At 60.9% G+C, this 15,402-nt stretch overlaps 1 protein-coding gene across 1 annotated transcript in view; it reads left to right on the top strand.

Moving 5' to 3' along the window:
* SDK1 (sidekick cell adhesion molecule 1) overlaps positions 1 to 15,402 on the top strand; it is a gene marked incomplete at its 5' end in the record, with an annotated part of 840,176 nt that overhangs the window by 769,981 nt on the left and 54,793 nt on the right. Inside the window, 3 exons of the mRNA XM_081255449.1 lie at positions 5,132 to 5,267; positions 6,547 to 6,606; positions 8,665 to 8,766. Coding sequence (XP_081111575.1) covers positions 5,132 to 5,267; positions 6,547 to 6,606; positions 8,665 to 8,766 — 298 coding nt within the window. The remainder of the gene's footprint in view (positions 1 to 5,131; positions 5,268 to 6,546; positions 6,607 to 8,664; positions 8,767 to 15,402) is intronic.

Raw genomic sequence — 15,402 nt, 5'->3', positions numbered from 1 at the left:
GCCTGTCCCGGCTCAGTGCCGATCGATTGATGCCCTGGCTGGTTGCTCCTAGTGACGCCCCCCCACCACTGCCGCCTGAGCCCCGCCCATCCCTGCACCTCCACTAGGTGGGGCTGCCTTTTCTCCCCCATAAAAGCCCCTCCTCCCACGAGGGCCAGCTCCGCGGTTGCGTGCCCTGTATGTTTCTCTCTGATGCTCCAGTCTGCGGCGAGCCCTCCCTTTCTGGCACTTCGTGTGTCATAACTCAGGACGTGTCATCGACCTGCTGAGTGGGTCAGCGTTAGAAGACAGGGCTGGGGCGAGCGCTGTGCTCCCCGGCAGTGGCGCAGGGCTCGGCGGTGCAGGCAGGTCCCCCCTGCGGCAGAGGAGCTCTGCTGACCACCTGGTGGGCCTCAGCCTAGTGTCTCCACTGCGGGGGGACTTGTGGAGTCCAGGCCTCCCCCCTCCCTCAGGGGCCGCATCTGTGAGCAACCTGGGGTCCCCAGGGTCAGAGGCCCTGGAATTGCTTGGCCTTAGTCGGCAAAGGGCCACGGAGAATGCATCACCGTGTCCTGGACCTTCTCTGTACAGCTTAGGTGTTGGGTGGAGAAATGCCTCTCCTTTTATTCTCACACGTAGACTTTTCCAACTTTTCCATCCGTTGCATTTTTTAAAGAAGGGGGTGAAATAAATGTTCTGTCACATGTTATAAGAGTTGTGTTTGAAGGGAGACCTACAGAATAAGGATTGTAATTTGTCTCCACTGTAGCCAATAAGAAAACAGGACTAGAGTTAACGGGGCACATTGCCGCCTTCCATCCTTATGCATAGATGTGCGTGTGTTGTGCGTGCGCACAAACACACACACACGATTTGCGTCTCAGTCTCTGTTGTGATGCATTAGCACCGACCCTGTCTCTGGCATCAGTTAGCGTTAAACGCTGAATGGTGTCTGCCTTTACCACACGGAACCAATTTTTAAATAGGGGAGGGTGGTACAACATAAAAACCCTAAAAGCGATTCTGAAAACAACTCTGTGAACTCTAAAGAGAGAAATCTGGGAAAAAAAGAAACAAACAACACGTCAGCAACGCCCCGTATTAAGGGAAGGATCTGAAACGCTGCAGTCCTCAGAGTGGGAGAGCAACCAGGACAGGAGCCCAAAGGCTGGGCCGGCTGGAGAGAAAGCAGAGGGACATCCCAGGACGCCCGGTGATGGGCCCTCTCACAGGGATGCTTCCGCATCTCCAACACCGAGGTTTTGTCCATCAAAATTGGTAAGAAAGAAAAGGACAAAATTTAGTAAAATAAAATAAAATAAAAACCATAACAAGAAACCGAGCCTCTCTCCCGCTCCCCAGTCAGACCCCCGGGCTTCACCCCTGTCCTCACCTCCCTTTCTGAGAGCACTCAGCTTCCCGCGTTCCTCGCTGTCTGTCGGTTTGGGCTTCGTTTTGGGAACGGCTGAGGGAGAGACCAGACGGCCCAATGCTGTAGAAAGTGGTCAAGGTCGTGGTTCAGCCACTGGGGCCGGACAGACAGGCGTGTGTCCCAGGGACCCTGTGTGCCCTGCTGGTCGCCTGTCCACACACGCCATCCAGGAGACACCAGGTCTGTGCTGGTCCACCTTGCCTTTCATGTCATTAACTCTGTGACTGTGAGTGGATTTTAAAGACATTTCCACCTGTGGGTGTCAGTGGCCAGCACTCAGGCAAAGGGGCGGCAGCGGTCACACCTTGGAAACATCGGGGGTCTGGTTCCAGACCACCACAATGAAGAGATTCTGGCAGTGAAGCGAATCACACGCCTTTTTTGGTTTCTCAGTGCATGTAAAAGTGATGTTTACACTATACTGTAGTCTGTTAAGTGTGCAATAGCAGTATGTCAAGACAAGACAATGTACTTGATTGAATGAAAAATACTTTATTGCTAGAAAATGCTAACCGTCATCTGAGCCTGCAGTGAGTCATAGCAGTGACACCAAAGATCACACTAGCAAATACAGCAATAATGAAAGAGCTTTAGCTGTTGTGAGAATTACCACAATGTGCCACAGAGACATGAAGTGAGCAGACACTGCTGGAAAAGGGCGCTGATAGACTTGCTTGACTCAGGGCTGCCACGGACCTTCAGTCTGTAAAAACACAGTATCTGTGAAGGGCAGTAAAGCGAGGTGTGCCTGTAGCTAGCCCGCCCGTGTCCCGTTAACGTAAACTTCACATCGATGACGGTTCTGAGATTCAAATTCAACTGGGTGCCCAGTGTTTGCATTGGCCACATCTGGCAACCCTGTGAGGGAAAAGCAAAGCAGGGGAGACTCACCTGACCTGGCAGTCCCTGGGCTCTGGTTTCGCGGTTCTGGCCTGACAGTCCGCAGTGTTCAGAGGGGGCCCCAGGGTCCTGCTAAGGCAGCCAGAACCAGAAGGGAAGGGGCTGGAGGTGAGCCAGCCCCCAGGTCCTCTGTGCTGGGTGTGGTGGCTGAGAAAGGTTGGGAGGGAAACGGAAACAGCCCCTCCCAGAGAACAGTCCTGCCCCCAAGACACAGCTCCCTCTGCACCCGCGGAGGGTCTGGAGCCAAGGCCCACACGTGCCCAGCAGCCCGGCCCTGCCAGCCCCCGGTGGGCAGAGCCTGGACAGGCTCCACAAGGAGACATGCTCGGGGCCATTGGCGGCTCCGACGCGGCCCTCCTGGTGGCTCTCTGCCCCTGAGCTCACGCTGGGGTCTGTCGCCCCTCAGCCAGGAGGAGTGTCGTTTGATTGGATTTGCTGGGCTCCTCCAACAAGATGGACACGCAGGGATTGTCCACGTGGCGAGTCCGCTCAAGTTTCCAAGGCACGCGTGTCTGCGTCTGATGGGGAAAGTGACCTGCCGAGGTGCTTGTCGTGAGGTGAGGGCGTCACCGAGGACCCGGGAAGCACCGTGAGGACGTCAGGGCCGCAGCAGAGCCGCAGTGCAGCGCCCGGGCTCGAGGGAGCACGCGGCAGCTCTCGCTGGCGACAACGTGGTGACTCTGGCACGTGCGCCAGTGTGTGCAGGGCCCCCCCGTGTCTCGGGAACCACACTTGCTGTCTGCGCTGCCCCGCTGGAGAGTCTGGGGAGCTGAGGATCCCACACTGTCCACGTCCGCTTGGTTCCTGGGTTTGGGACGGAGTAGCAAGAAGTCACAGAGAACGGACTCGTGTGAACATCAGATCCTGGGGGCGCCTGGGTTCAGGGACTAGGACTGAAGGGTGAGAGTTTGGACAGCAAAGCACACGGGTGTCCCGGGGCTGCCGTAACAGGTCACTGCAAACTGGGCGCCTGAGCACAACAGGGCTCTACTCTCCCACAGCTCTGAAGGCCAGAGTCCAAGATCAAGGTGTCGGTTAGCTCTGAAGACACAGGGGGCACCCTCCCTGCCTCTCCCCAGCTTCTGGTGGCCGCGGCAGTCCTCGGTGCTCCTTGGCTTCTAGACGCATCCCTCCAGCTTCCGCCTCTGCCTTCACGTGACGTCCTCCTTATGTCCAAACGTCCTCATCTTTGGGTCTGTTTATAGTCTCAGCATTTGTCAGATAATGGCTAGATTGTATATTGCCTCTTAAAATGTGCTTTGTCTTCATGGATCCATCACGTTGAACATTTAGGTGCCTGTGCGAATTAACTATTATAATACCTGACGGTGTTCACGAGTCCAAAGTCTGCGATTATGTTTGCAAGCAATTTTGCTGTCAGTGCCCTTCCAGCTGGAAGGTCGTCCTGTTGTCTTCGTGTCATTGGAAAGACCCAGAGAGGATTGGTTTAGGCGTTGTTTTTTTTTTCGGGGGGGGGGGCGGGGGTTAGTCCCGAGCTTGTATTTGTAGGACTCAGGACAGCACACCTGCAAATGTTTGTGTAGCATCGATTTCCAGACGTGTAACTGCTGAATTAAAAGGCAAGTGCTTTAAAGACTTAGACCAATAACATGGAATTGCCCTCCCAGAAGAAGCCAGTCATTTCCTTAGGGCCCTCCCTACCACTGTGTGGCCTCTTCCTAACTTGATTACATCTGCAGAGACCCTATTTCCAGACAAGGTCTCACGTTCACAGGTACCGGGGATTAGGACGTCAGCGTATCTCTTGGCACACAGTTCAACCAACAACAGAGGGGCTTTCCTACCAAAGCTGTGGCCTCCATTCAGGCACCAGGACGCTGTGTACCAAGGCGCAGTGGCATCACTTAGGCAGTGGCCTTGTAGAGTCACAGGAATCCAGGGAGCGTCCCTGTCCCCGGGCAAGGCCTCGTGACCCCTCCAGCCAGGGGTCACGGGCATGCCCTTGGTCCGTCTGTCTGGTCACAGTTTGGGAGGTTTGATCCTTTACTCGCTGAGGATCCCAGAGGGGAAACTGGAGCCCGAAGCCCCTAAGACCGGGGTCGGTGCCGTGGCCTCACTGGGATTCCGTGTGGAATGAGACGACCTTTCTTCTACTGACAGATCTGTCAGCCACAGGGAAAGGGACAGTCGGCGGGCCCCGCCTGACCAGACCCTGCGCCCAGAGTGGGTTTGCACGGGTCCTGGGCTCACGTTCTCCCTCGAGCTGAGCCTCATCACCGAGCTACCCGTCACCTGGCTTCCACCGGGTTCTTAAGAGTCAGACGAGCCCCGCCGTCACGCGCTGACATGAAAGAGGGAGGTGTGGGTTCCAGCCTGCGCCTGAGTCGGGCAGAGTGGGGGTGACCGGGCACGCGGAGGGGTCAGTGAGGTTCCCAGTGAGACGGCCACGGCCTGGGTGGACAGAAGGGACAGGGACTGAGGGGACGGGGTGAGGCCAGCGGCGGACGATGCAGAGCCAGGCCACATCCCCGGTTCCCTTCAGGTCCTGGGTTGGCCCGCTACGGCCAGCTTCCTCGCCCGTCTGTGACCTGGGCCACGGTCTCTGGCCTCAGCCCTGGGGCTCGGGGGTTTGGACTGGACGTGGATGAGATGCCCATGCTGCACTCACCAGCACCAGAAGCCCCAGGCTCCAGGGAAACAGCCGCACGGCAGGCCCTGTCCCCCCCGAGTTCCCTCATCAGTGTGACACCTGCCTGTTTTCTTGCAAACAGCTGAGGGCCCTCCGTGTGGACTGGTGCACCCCTCCTAGCCAGGCGGCCACACGTGAATCCAGGTGCCCTGACTGTGGTGTCTTTGCAGCCCCCGAGGGATGAGAGCCTGAACGGCCTCCTGCAGGGATACAGGATCTACTACCGGGAGCTAGAGTATGAGGCGGCCTCGGCCACTGAGTCCAAGACGCTCAAGGCGCTGTCCTCTCTGCGGGCCGAGCTCACAGGTGAGCCCTCTCGTCCCCCTGCCCGGGCCCGGCAGCAGGGAGGTTCCTGTGACCGCGGTGCATCCGCCCCCCAGGCCTGGGCCTCGGGGGCTGGAGGAGGTGCGGCCCTGCCCCCTCCCACCGACGGCGCGCACGGCCCAGAGGTGCCGTGAGCAGAGGCCCCCGGCCGGTGGGGGACCGGGGAGGCTGCCCGGAGGAGGAGCCATCTGAGGTGACTGTCAGGGTAAAAAGATGTCACTGAGGATGTGACGGGAAGCGGGGGACGCAGGGCCCAGCACAGCTCAGTGCGGGTAGGCAAGCAGAGCGGCAGGGGCTCGGGTGGGGCAGGGGTCAGCCGGCCAGCGCAAGGCGTGTGCTGCGTGGGGCTGCCCCAAGTGGAACAGGTTTGGGGTGCACTGGGGCGGCTGCCGGGAGCCCCGGCTTCTGTCCCGGCTCATCTGTCTCCTCGCCTGCACCCCGCCAGGCCCCTCCACGGACTCTGACGGTCCTTCCAGCAGCCGTTGAGGAAGCTCTGGAGCTTCTGGGCGGGCCGCCGCGCTCCCCCCTCCTCTCTCTTCCTGGCGTCCCACACACTGTCAGAGGAGATACTTGAGCCTTAACCCCTGCACGCCGGGGTCGGGGCAGGCTGGCCGGGGAGCCGGGGCCTGCTCTGCCAGGGCCTGCTCGGGCCCCACGTCTCGGCGAGGGTCCCACGTGCTATGGGCAGCTCCCATGCTCCCTCCCCAGCCCGCCTTTTGGGGCCTCGGGGCTGCAGCTCGGCCCTGGCCCTGCCAGGAGGAAGACTGGCTCAGTCGTGACCCCCAGTCTCAACGTCATCCCGGGTGTCCCTTGCTGACGTCCAGACCGCAGCAAGCGTCTCCCCGGGCTGTGTCACAAAATCTGATCCGTGGAATAAGAGGGTGCAGTGGGGTCTGTGCTCCCGGCCCCTGTTTGTCATCTGCTCGTCCCCTTCAGCCCGGGGCTCTACCTGAGCACAGGTAGCCCGACGAGGCGTTGCCCGGGAGATGCCGATCTCCATCTCCCCCTGTGCTGCTTACGCTACCTCATGCCAGAGGCGAACTTGACCCGTTTAATCTGAGGGGTGAGCACACGCCACCCCCTCGTGGGCCGGGGGGCCTGGCAGGTTCTCCAGGCAGCGCGGGGGCCCCGGCGAGCGGACCCCGCCACGCGGGGGGTGGAGAGGCTTCCTGGCCAGGCCCCGGCCCCACGCCCGCAGCCCGTCACGCGACAGCTGCTCCCTGCGTGCTGACCGCCTTTTTGCTCTGCTTGCCCCTAACAGCCCAGAGCAGCTTCCAGACCGTGAACAGCAGCTCCACGTTAACGACATACGAGCTAACACGTAAGTGGCACCGCCCTCAGCAGGAGCCGTGTGGCCGCGTGGCCATGTGGCCGTGTGGCTGGGAGCAGCCAGGCAGCGCCGCGTGGCCTCTCGGGGGGCCCAGTGGAAGCAGCTTGTACTTGTGGCTCTCGTTTCTGGGATTCCCCCTCAAACGCTGCTTCGCAATATGCCGGAACCACCAGGGAGACAGGAAAGGAGACTTCTAGAAGCAGAGGCTGGGAGTGCGGGGTCCCGGCAGCTGGTCTTCGAGTTTGGGACAAGAGGAAAGGCAGAGTGGGCGGATCTCCTCTCTGGCTCCTTCGACATATTTTTTAAGCCCCTTTCTTATTGTGGTAAAATACACGTAACACACAATTTGCCATCTTCACCATTTTTAAGGGTCCAGTTCAGGGGCATTAAGCACATTCACACTGTTGGGCAACTGTCCCCACCGTCCGTCTCCAGTCTCCAGAACTTTCTCATCTTCCCAGACTGAGACTCCGCCCCCATGAAACACAGACGCCCCGGCCCCTCCCCCAGCCCCTGGTCCCCACCCCCTACTTTCCATCTCTGTGACCCTGGCTCCTCCAGGGGGCACCTCACAGAAGTGGGATCGCACAGTGTTGGTCCCTCTGTGTCTGCTGGGTTCACTTCCGGTTTCACCCGTGCTGTAGCGTCAGGGTCTCCTTCCTTCTCAAGGCTGAGGGACAGTCCCCCGCGTGCACACACCCCAGTTATTTATCCATCCGTCCTCCATTCCTCTCTAACCAAACTGCTTCCCCTTGGACTCCTGGCTGGGGATGGGTTTCAGCAACCGAGTGCAAGGCTGAGGGGCCCCGATGCGATTAACTTCAGCACAGAGAAGTGGCTGGATTAGAAAGAGGATAAATGGGGGAGGGGGAGCCGGCCCTCCCCCGGCCCCAGGTGTGCAGGCACCGGCTGCCAGCCCGTGCCCTTTCATCCCGCCACCACCTGGGCCAGCTGACCGGCCTGGCAGCCGGGGCGGGGCTCACAGAGCTGTCCCACCTCCCCAAGCGTCACCTCGTCCATCCGTCGTATGCTTGCTCACCCCCACCCGCCCCCATCGCTCCCTGGTTGTTTCCTTGTCTCTCTGCCAAGTCCCTCCTGGGCCGGGCGCTCTCCCAGACGTGACCTCCCCGAGGAGCCAGGTGAAGAGTCCAGTGCAGGCCCGGCCCCAGTGAGGAGGGCTCCCTCCTGGGGTCTCGTCCAGGCCCTCCAGTCATGGTTATGAAGTGCAGGAGGGGCGGCCTCGACCACGCAGCAGCGTCCACCCTGGTGTGTCTCCGTGGATTCCCGGGCCACACGAGTCCCAGGGTTGAGACGAAGCCTGGTGGTTTGTCTGGCAGCACGGCTGGACCACGTGGACAGAACCTTGACCATGAAATGTACACATATCGGCAAACCGAGGCCTTTGAGGTTTTAATGGCCGTGTCCTGGGAAGAAAATGACATGTGAATCCAGACACCTCGCCCAGGCCCCATAGCCAGGCACGAGCTCTGTACTAGCCGACATGGTGAGAGCAGCTGACCTCTAAGCCAAAACATTCTGGAAAGTTCTCCCCGTTGCATGGCTTTCCCGAGGCCCCAGGTGCGTGCCGGACAACCTGGGTACATGGTTCCTGCAAATCGTGCCTCCCAGCGAGCGGCTAGCTCAGCAGAGGTGCGGCAGATCCAACCCCCCAGGCCCTCCCTAGAAGGTGGTCAAGGTTCTCCCTGCCCTACTGGGCCAGGGTCTCACTCCGTCTGTTCCTACACTTACGGAGAGATTCTGGACCAAAAGGCAAGCCCAGGTCAGGCCCTGTATCCTAGCTTCTTTCCCACAGAAGAGGAGCCCGCTGCCGCCTTCCCCTGAATGCAGGATGGGCTGCGTCTTTGCCTCACGAGTGTCACTAATGCCGGAACAGAGAGTGGCAGGCCCCTCACAGACCTCTCTGCAAGAAAGAGCTCTTCCCCCGCGTCTCCTCAAGGGGCACTGGTCCCTCAGCGTGGCTCATGGAGGGAGTTTTCTAAGAAAGGGAGGGGGTCCCGCCAGCTGACCGCTGTCCCCTGGCCCTTGCAGATCTGAAGAAATACCGGCGCTATGAAGTGGTCATGACAGCCTACAACGTCATCGGCGAGAGCCCGGCCAGCGCACCCGTGGAGGTCTTCGTCGGCGAGGCCGGTAGGTCCCGCGTGCCCACCCCAAGCCCGGAGCTCAGGTGCCAGCAGCGTCCCCCTCGATGAAGGTCATTTTGCTGGCAGGGCCGGAGGCTTCCGGTCATGGCTGGAAAGAGGCCGAGGGCTGGGTGTCCCGACGGGGGCAGCGGCCAAGCCTTGCTCTTGAGATTCAGGGGTGTTCAGCGTCTGGATCTATCAGGACCTGCTCTAGGGGAGCAATGTCGCCTCCGTGGGAGCCCAGGTGTGTGGGAACCTCCGCGTGTGGAGGGGGCATGTTGGTCAGCTGCCATCTCTGGCTGGGCCCGGGCAGTGGCCCTGGCACTGAGTCAGCCTGACCATCTGTAACAGGCCCTTCCCAGGTCTTGAAAAGCCACGCGGATCCATGTTTGTACCCCTTTTAGGTTAGACGTGGCCCCTGAGTTTGTCTCAAGGACCATCCCTTCTGTGGGGCTAACCCACAGGGAGACGTCGTGTCCTCTGGAAGCCAGGGTGCGCCTGCCCCCAACCGCCCTGCAGCGAGCTGTGCCCCCTGCCCTCTGGCCCACAGGGCGACCCCTCCCCCTGACGCCCATCGCTCGCCGACAGCCGTCTCCTCTGAGCTTGGCAGATGGCCTGAGGGTTCTGCTCAGATCTGCTGGTGCGGAGTTGGGAGGGTGAAGGATGGTTGGAATCCCTCTGAGCACAGAGACCCAGGCCTGCCGGAGGACAGAGGGGTTCTGGTCACTCGGCCGGTGCACAGAACACAGGTGACCTTTTGCAGTTTGGAGAGGTTATCGTCGTAAACCAATCAGCACTGAGGGCCTAGCTTAGCAGGGTTTTTCTGGAACAGTCCCACAGTATTTTCGTGTAAGCGCGGATAAAGCAAGTGAGCCACCAGGAGGTCGCATTGGCCTCTACACAAAAGTCTGTCTTGGGGGGAGGTGGAGGTTCCTTGGAGCAGGTGGGTCAGGGGCCAGGCATTCCAGGAGGACGTGGGCCTGGCCACAGAAGAGCCTACGCGGGCAGATGGGGGACGCGGCAGGGAGGGGACACTTCAGGGAGGGGACGTGGCGCGTGCCATCCATCAGAGCAGGAGCTCTGGGACCTCACTGGGCATCAGTGCGGGACTTCGTACCGCTGGGTTGAGGGGCGCACGGCCGGCCAGCTGCGACCTGCAGAGCTGACCTGCCTGCCACCAGCCTGCAATCCAGGGAAAGGGCCCAGCCTGTGGGGGCCCGGGCACTCCGGACAGGGCCTCAGGCCCAGGACCAGGGCAGATGTCCAGAGAACACAGCTGGAGCCTGGGCGGGAGACCCGGCTGGCACTGGGGCCGCAGCCAGCCAGTGGGCGACCGTTGGTGTGCCCAGTTCATGGGTCTCGTTCTGCGTTTGCTTGTTTGTTGTTTGTTTGTTTTGTGGTAAAGCACTGTTAACGTGAAACGTGCCGACCTCATCACTGGCAAGCGTCCAGCTCAGGGGCATGAAGCACATTCACCTGTTGTGCGGCCACTGTCCCCCCCCCGTCTCCTCTAGGGTCCTGCATCTTCCCAAACAGGAGCCCCTCGCCTGTCAGCAGACCCTTCCCTCTACCCTCCCCCCCGCCCCGGACGGCCTCTAATTTACCTTCTGTCTGTGAATTTGCCTAGTCTGGGTACTTCCTAGGCGGGGACTCACCACATTTGTCCTTTGCACCCGCCTTCTCTCAGCGTGTTTTCTTGGTTCATTCATGTTGTAGCAGGTGTCGGACTCTGTTCCTTCTCATGCAGTAGGCGTGTCCACGCTGGGCAGACACCACATTCTCTTTACCTGTGGGCCCATCAGTGGACACCTGGGTTGTTTCCACCTCTCGGGTTTGTGCTGGAGCTGCTGTGAACTCGGGTGGACCAGGTGTTTTTCCCAAGTGCTGAGCTGAGGCTGAGCCCGTGTGGCCTGGCCCTGATGCAGGGCGCTGGCTGCTCCCGCCCCCTCCACGGGGGCCCCTCTCCCAACACACACCTGCCCCCATGCTGACTCTCCCCGGGGTGGGGAGGTCGCGGAGAGGGATGGAAGGAGGTTGTCCATTGGCTCTGCCGCCGTGGCGTGGGCGGCAGCCTCCGTGTTCCTCCATCAGGAACACGGAAAGCAGGGGCCGGGACACAGAGGCGGATGCTCAGCCCTCAGCGTGTTGCTCTGCCGTCTGTGTTTACGCTGCCAGAGAACGTTCTGAAAGGAGGATGCCAGTGCTCCCGGCATGGCTGCCAGTTACCCTTTGCCTCCCAGTCTCCACCTCTCACAGCCCAAGGGCCCTTACAGTGGTTTCGTTCCGATGCTGAGCCGTGCCGCTAATCAGGCCTGCAGAAAATAAAGTTCACTGGGGCCAATTTCCACTCACCTGGCCAGACGCTTCATCATGTCACAAACTGGTCGGCATGAAACACTCAGACTTGTGTGAAAACAGCCTGGAAACAACACGGTTTCCCCAAGTTAGACCGCCCTGAGCATCTGAGTGTCGGCTCGGCCGGTTTCCGGCTGTGTGATGCGGGGCCAGTTACTTCACCTCTCTGAGCCCTGGCCCTGAGGACCATGGTGCAGAGGGGAGAGCTGCGGGCTAGGAGTGAGGAGACTGGGGTCCTTGTCCCAACTCTGCCCCCAACATGCCTGTTGCAACTGCAGGATAAATGTCCAGGACACGCCTGGACTGGTCAGTCAGTAAGAGACCCTGTGTGGTTACTGGATCGGTCTGGCCCATCTACAGAGCAATGAGAGGTTGAGAGTTAATGATCTTCAGGTCCCCTTCAGTCCAAATATGTAATATTTAAATCCTTTTAACCTCAGAGAGAAAGCGTAATCTTTAGGAGATTTCTCATTGAAATTGATTTCTGAGTCCAGGCATTTCAAATTGGTAAAAATAATACATTAGTAAGGACTCCAGTTTGCAAGAGATAGAAACCCAAACAGGCTTCAGCTGAAAGAATCAATTATCAATTCACATAACAGAAAAGTTGAAGAGCCTGGGTTCAGCTTCAGGCATGGCTGGATCCAGCACCCTAGCAGGCTGGTCCCATGTCCCCACTTGGTTCCACTCTCCTCTCAGCTCACTCCTGTCTGGGGCAGGCTCCTCATCAAGGTGGCCCTGTAGCTTCAGGCAGTAGAAAGAGAGTTTCCTTTTTCTACAGTGCCTACAGTGGCAGTCCACTGGCCCCCGTTAGCCTGCCTTACATGCCCATCTGCTGCAGCCAATGGCCTGAGGTCCCAAAGCCAGGGGATTATGTCATCTCTACCTGGACCACATGGACCGAATGGGAGGAAGGGTCCCCAGATCCCCAGGGGAGATCTGGATGCTGCTGCCAGAAGGGGACTGGGTGTTTGCTCTAGCTGTCAGCACGGCACTCACGGCAGAGTTTTCCAAGGGGCCAAAGCTGCTTCTGGGAGATGTGTCTGTGGGTTCCTCAGCAGGACTGCTGTGCCAGTCACCCCCACCCCCGCCCCTGTGAAATCTCCAGGCCCAGCTCTGTGTTCTCGGGGTTCTACAGCTGAAAGGAGCCCATATCCTGGCCTTCAGGACACTTACTACTGGAGGACAGGCCCCACCTTCAGGATAAGGCTGCCCTCCTGCCTGGGGCACATCTGTGTTTCCAGACCTCCCAGGCTGCTCCCCCGGGACATACGCCATCCCACCCACACCGTGCTGCATCTGCCTGGGACCCCTGCTCTTCCCCCCAGTCCCTGGGAGACCCCGCAGTCTTCCGCTCAGCCCACCTTCCAGGCCAGCCCCTCAAGGCCTGGCCGCCCTGTCCCCGGCCTGGGCAGAACCCGGGACCCCTCTGCTCCGGACACGCCCCCCGCTCTGCTCTCGGCACCTGCTGTCCGTGATGCAGAGACCCTCTGACTCACCCCAGTGTCCAGGGCGCTCGGGGCTTCATGGTTGCCTGGAGCGCAGCAAACACTGAAACGTTGGGGGGGTGAAGGCGGGGGAGAGCAGATTCAGACGGAAAGGAAGGAGGGGGCCACGCAGCCTGCTTGACCCCCGGGGCCCGGGGAGGGGAGGGGAGACCCTCTGGGGCCTGGGGAGGGGAGGGGAGACCCCCGAGGGAGGGCTCCTGCCCGAGGCGCCTACAGCCCCAGCTCCCGCCTGCCCTGCAGGCTCTGCGCTTTCAGGGGGCGTGCTGGCTGAGAATCCCCAGGGGCTCTGACACCACGAGGGGCCCCGACAGCAGCAGAGCAGACCCAGCCCCTCCTAACAAAGCCTGAGGCTTCCATCTGGGCTCTTGTTCCAATTGGGTCAAAAACGGATCCTTCCCTGAGCACCTTGTAGGGAACCATGAGGGCAGAGCATGTGCTGCAAGCTCTGGGGGTGGGGACCCCTCCCGGACCCCGTCAGCGGCTGCCCTGACCCGTACACCCCGGCAGCCCCAGACTGCACTCTGAGCTCATCCGTCTACTGCACGCAGCCCCTGCCCCGGCCAAGTGCTCGGTCCCTGGAGGTGCCTCTGCAGCCCCCATGAGTCGGGGTTGATTCCCTGAGGCGCAGGGCCCGGGGTCCCCTGTCACAGGTCACGGTGAAGATTGTTAGTGGCTTCCCTTCCCGGCCACCTGACCTAGGAGGGCCGGAGTGGAGGCCAAGGTGAGCAGCCCCTGGCCCCGTTCATCCTGCTTCCCCCTGAACCTCAGCCCAGTTTTAAAGCCAGAGCGGATGGACTCTGTCCACATTCAAACCACGCCATCTGCAGAGCTGAGACGCTCACGATCCAGGCAGAGGAGAAGAAACCCAGTGCGATCCCCAGGCGGGTCTGGCTAGACAGGTTGCTGTCAGGCAGAGGCAGTTCCGGGCCAGAGAGTGACTGAGTCAGCCAAGTGCTGAGCCTGGGCCGGACCTGACGCCCAGACGCACCTGATGTTCGCAGACTGTCGTGGGACCAGGACTGCCGGTCTGGGGTGTAGGGAGGGGGAACTCCGCACAGCCCAGCAAAGCGCACGTGGGCTCTGCGGCCTGGTGTGCGGCCATGGGGCTGTGTCGGGTGGAAGAGGGGGCCGGGCGCCACGGGGTCTGCTAGTGGGGGTGCCTGTGTGCGAGCCTCGCTCCAGAGGGGGAGACCGAGGCCAGTCTTGGCCATCACCTTCCTGCCGTGGGAAGTCGCCATCACAAAGGTCCCCATGCAGGGACTTCGGCGTGGCACTGGCCTGTCTCTCCCTTTTCATCTCTTGCTGGAGTCGGTGGGTCCCTTGGTGTAGGTCTGAGCCACAGCCCGCAGTTTCCTCGTGTTGTTCTGTGATCCCAGATGTCCCAGCAGCTCACCCCTGATCAGACCCAGGGCTGAGGTCTGCCCTGTCCCTGAGACCCAGCAGGAGGAAGAGCGTTGTCGGTTCTGCAGTGAAGGAGCCAGGGCTCACTCTGCGTCCAGTGGGCCGTGCCCGTGAACGCTCGGGTCGGCGGTGGAACGTCCGGACTGTGTTACTGGTTCCACGATTTTCGGGGAAACAGGCGGACATGCAAACTCAGTATTTACGACCCCTCAGTCATTTCAGAGTGGCATCCGGGTTTCCTTTGGTGTACACGTTGCTTCGGAAGACAGGAGAGTATCTTGAAACTCTTGGTCTGGTTGTCGTTAAAGACTCAGAAAACTGCTCGAGGACTGCGGGTTCCGCCTGTCTTGTACGGGCTCCAGGCGTGTGATTACCGTCGGTTGGGACGAGAGGAAAATCCCACGTGTGTCTGCTCCCCTTTGCGGCAAGCGAAGGCAGCCCTCGAGCCTCGGGGGACAGTGAAGGGTTTTGGAGGCGCGCTGGCCTGAGCCCGCGTGTGATGCACCGTGAGCGGCGCTCGTCTGAGAGGCGTTAGCGCGGCTTCCCTTCCCACAGTGCACAGGGCCCTGTCCCCGGGGGTCCCCAGGGCAGTGCTCGTGGAACACAGGCCACGAAGGTATGAAAAGCACAGGCAGGTGCTCACCGTTTCAGTGGCCAGCCTCACCTGCTGGCGCAGCCGGCAGTGCTGGTGCAGGTAGAGGCGTGGACTCACACCTGGGCCATCACCGGGTGGACCGGCCAGTGGACAGCCTGCCGTGTCCCAGGCGTGTGTCGGCACCGTCGCTGTCCCCATCTCCCAGAGGAACGGGACGCTCCGAGGTCGTCACCCAGTCTCCCAGGGGCTCTGCCCGCTCTGCGCTCACACCCACGAGCCACTGCCTGGAGTGCAGCCGGGGGCTCCCGCGGAAGGGGCGTCTGCAGCCCCCGACCCAGGGCCGCGGGGCCCGGAGGTGGAGTGGGTGCACAGTTGGCCCGTCCCCTCGCCGTGCCGGGCCTTTGCCGCTGGGCCTTTGCCGCCTCTCCGGGCTCTCTCCCCTGCACCCCTGACCCCAGGACGCCTGCTCTGAGGCCCGCGTGGGGAAGGAGACAACAAGTCCAGCATCCGCGTTGGTTTTCAAGTGCCCTGCAGGCGCAGTGGGGGCAGGGTGACAGGAGCAGATGCGCCGAGAACTCGGGGTGTTCCCGGGACTAGGCCAGTAGAGCAGTCAGCCGCGGCCCGGGGGGCGGGCAAGAAGGAAAGGGACCGGCCCTGGGAGGGCCTCGTTAATGCTGGGACAGAGGGCGGGGCAGGGCCCGCCCCGGGGGTGAGCTGGCCCCCCGGCCCCTCCCGCGGGAGCCCTAGGAGCCTCTGGAGCCACCCTCCACCCGTACTCCATGCC

This window comes from Mesoplodon bidens, assembly GCF_964165515.1.
Source record: "Mesoplodon bidens genome assembly, chromosome: 15".
In the NCBI taxonomy this organism is placed as follows: Eukaryota; Metazoa; Chordata; class Mammalia; order Artiodactyla; family Ziphiidae; genus Mesoplodon; species Mesoplodon bidens.
This window is presented reverse-complemented; position numbering and strand designations above follow the sequence as displayed.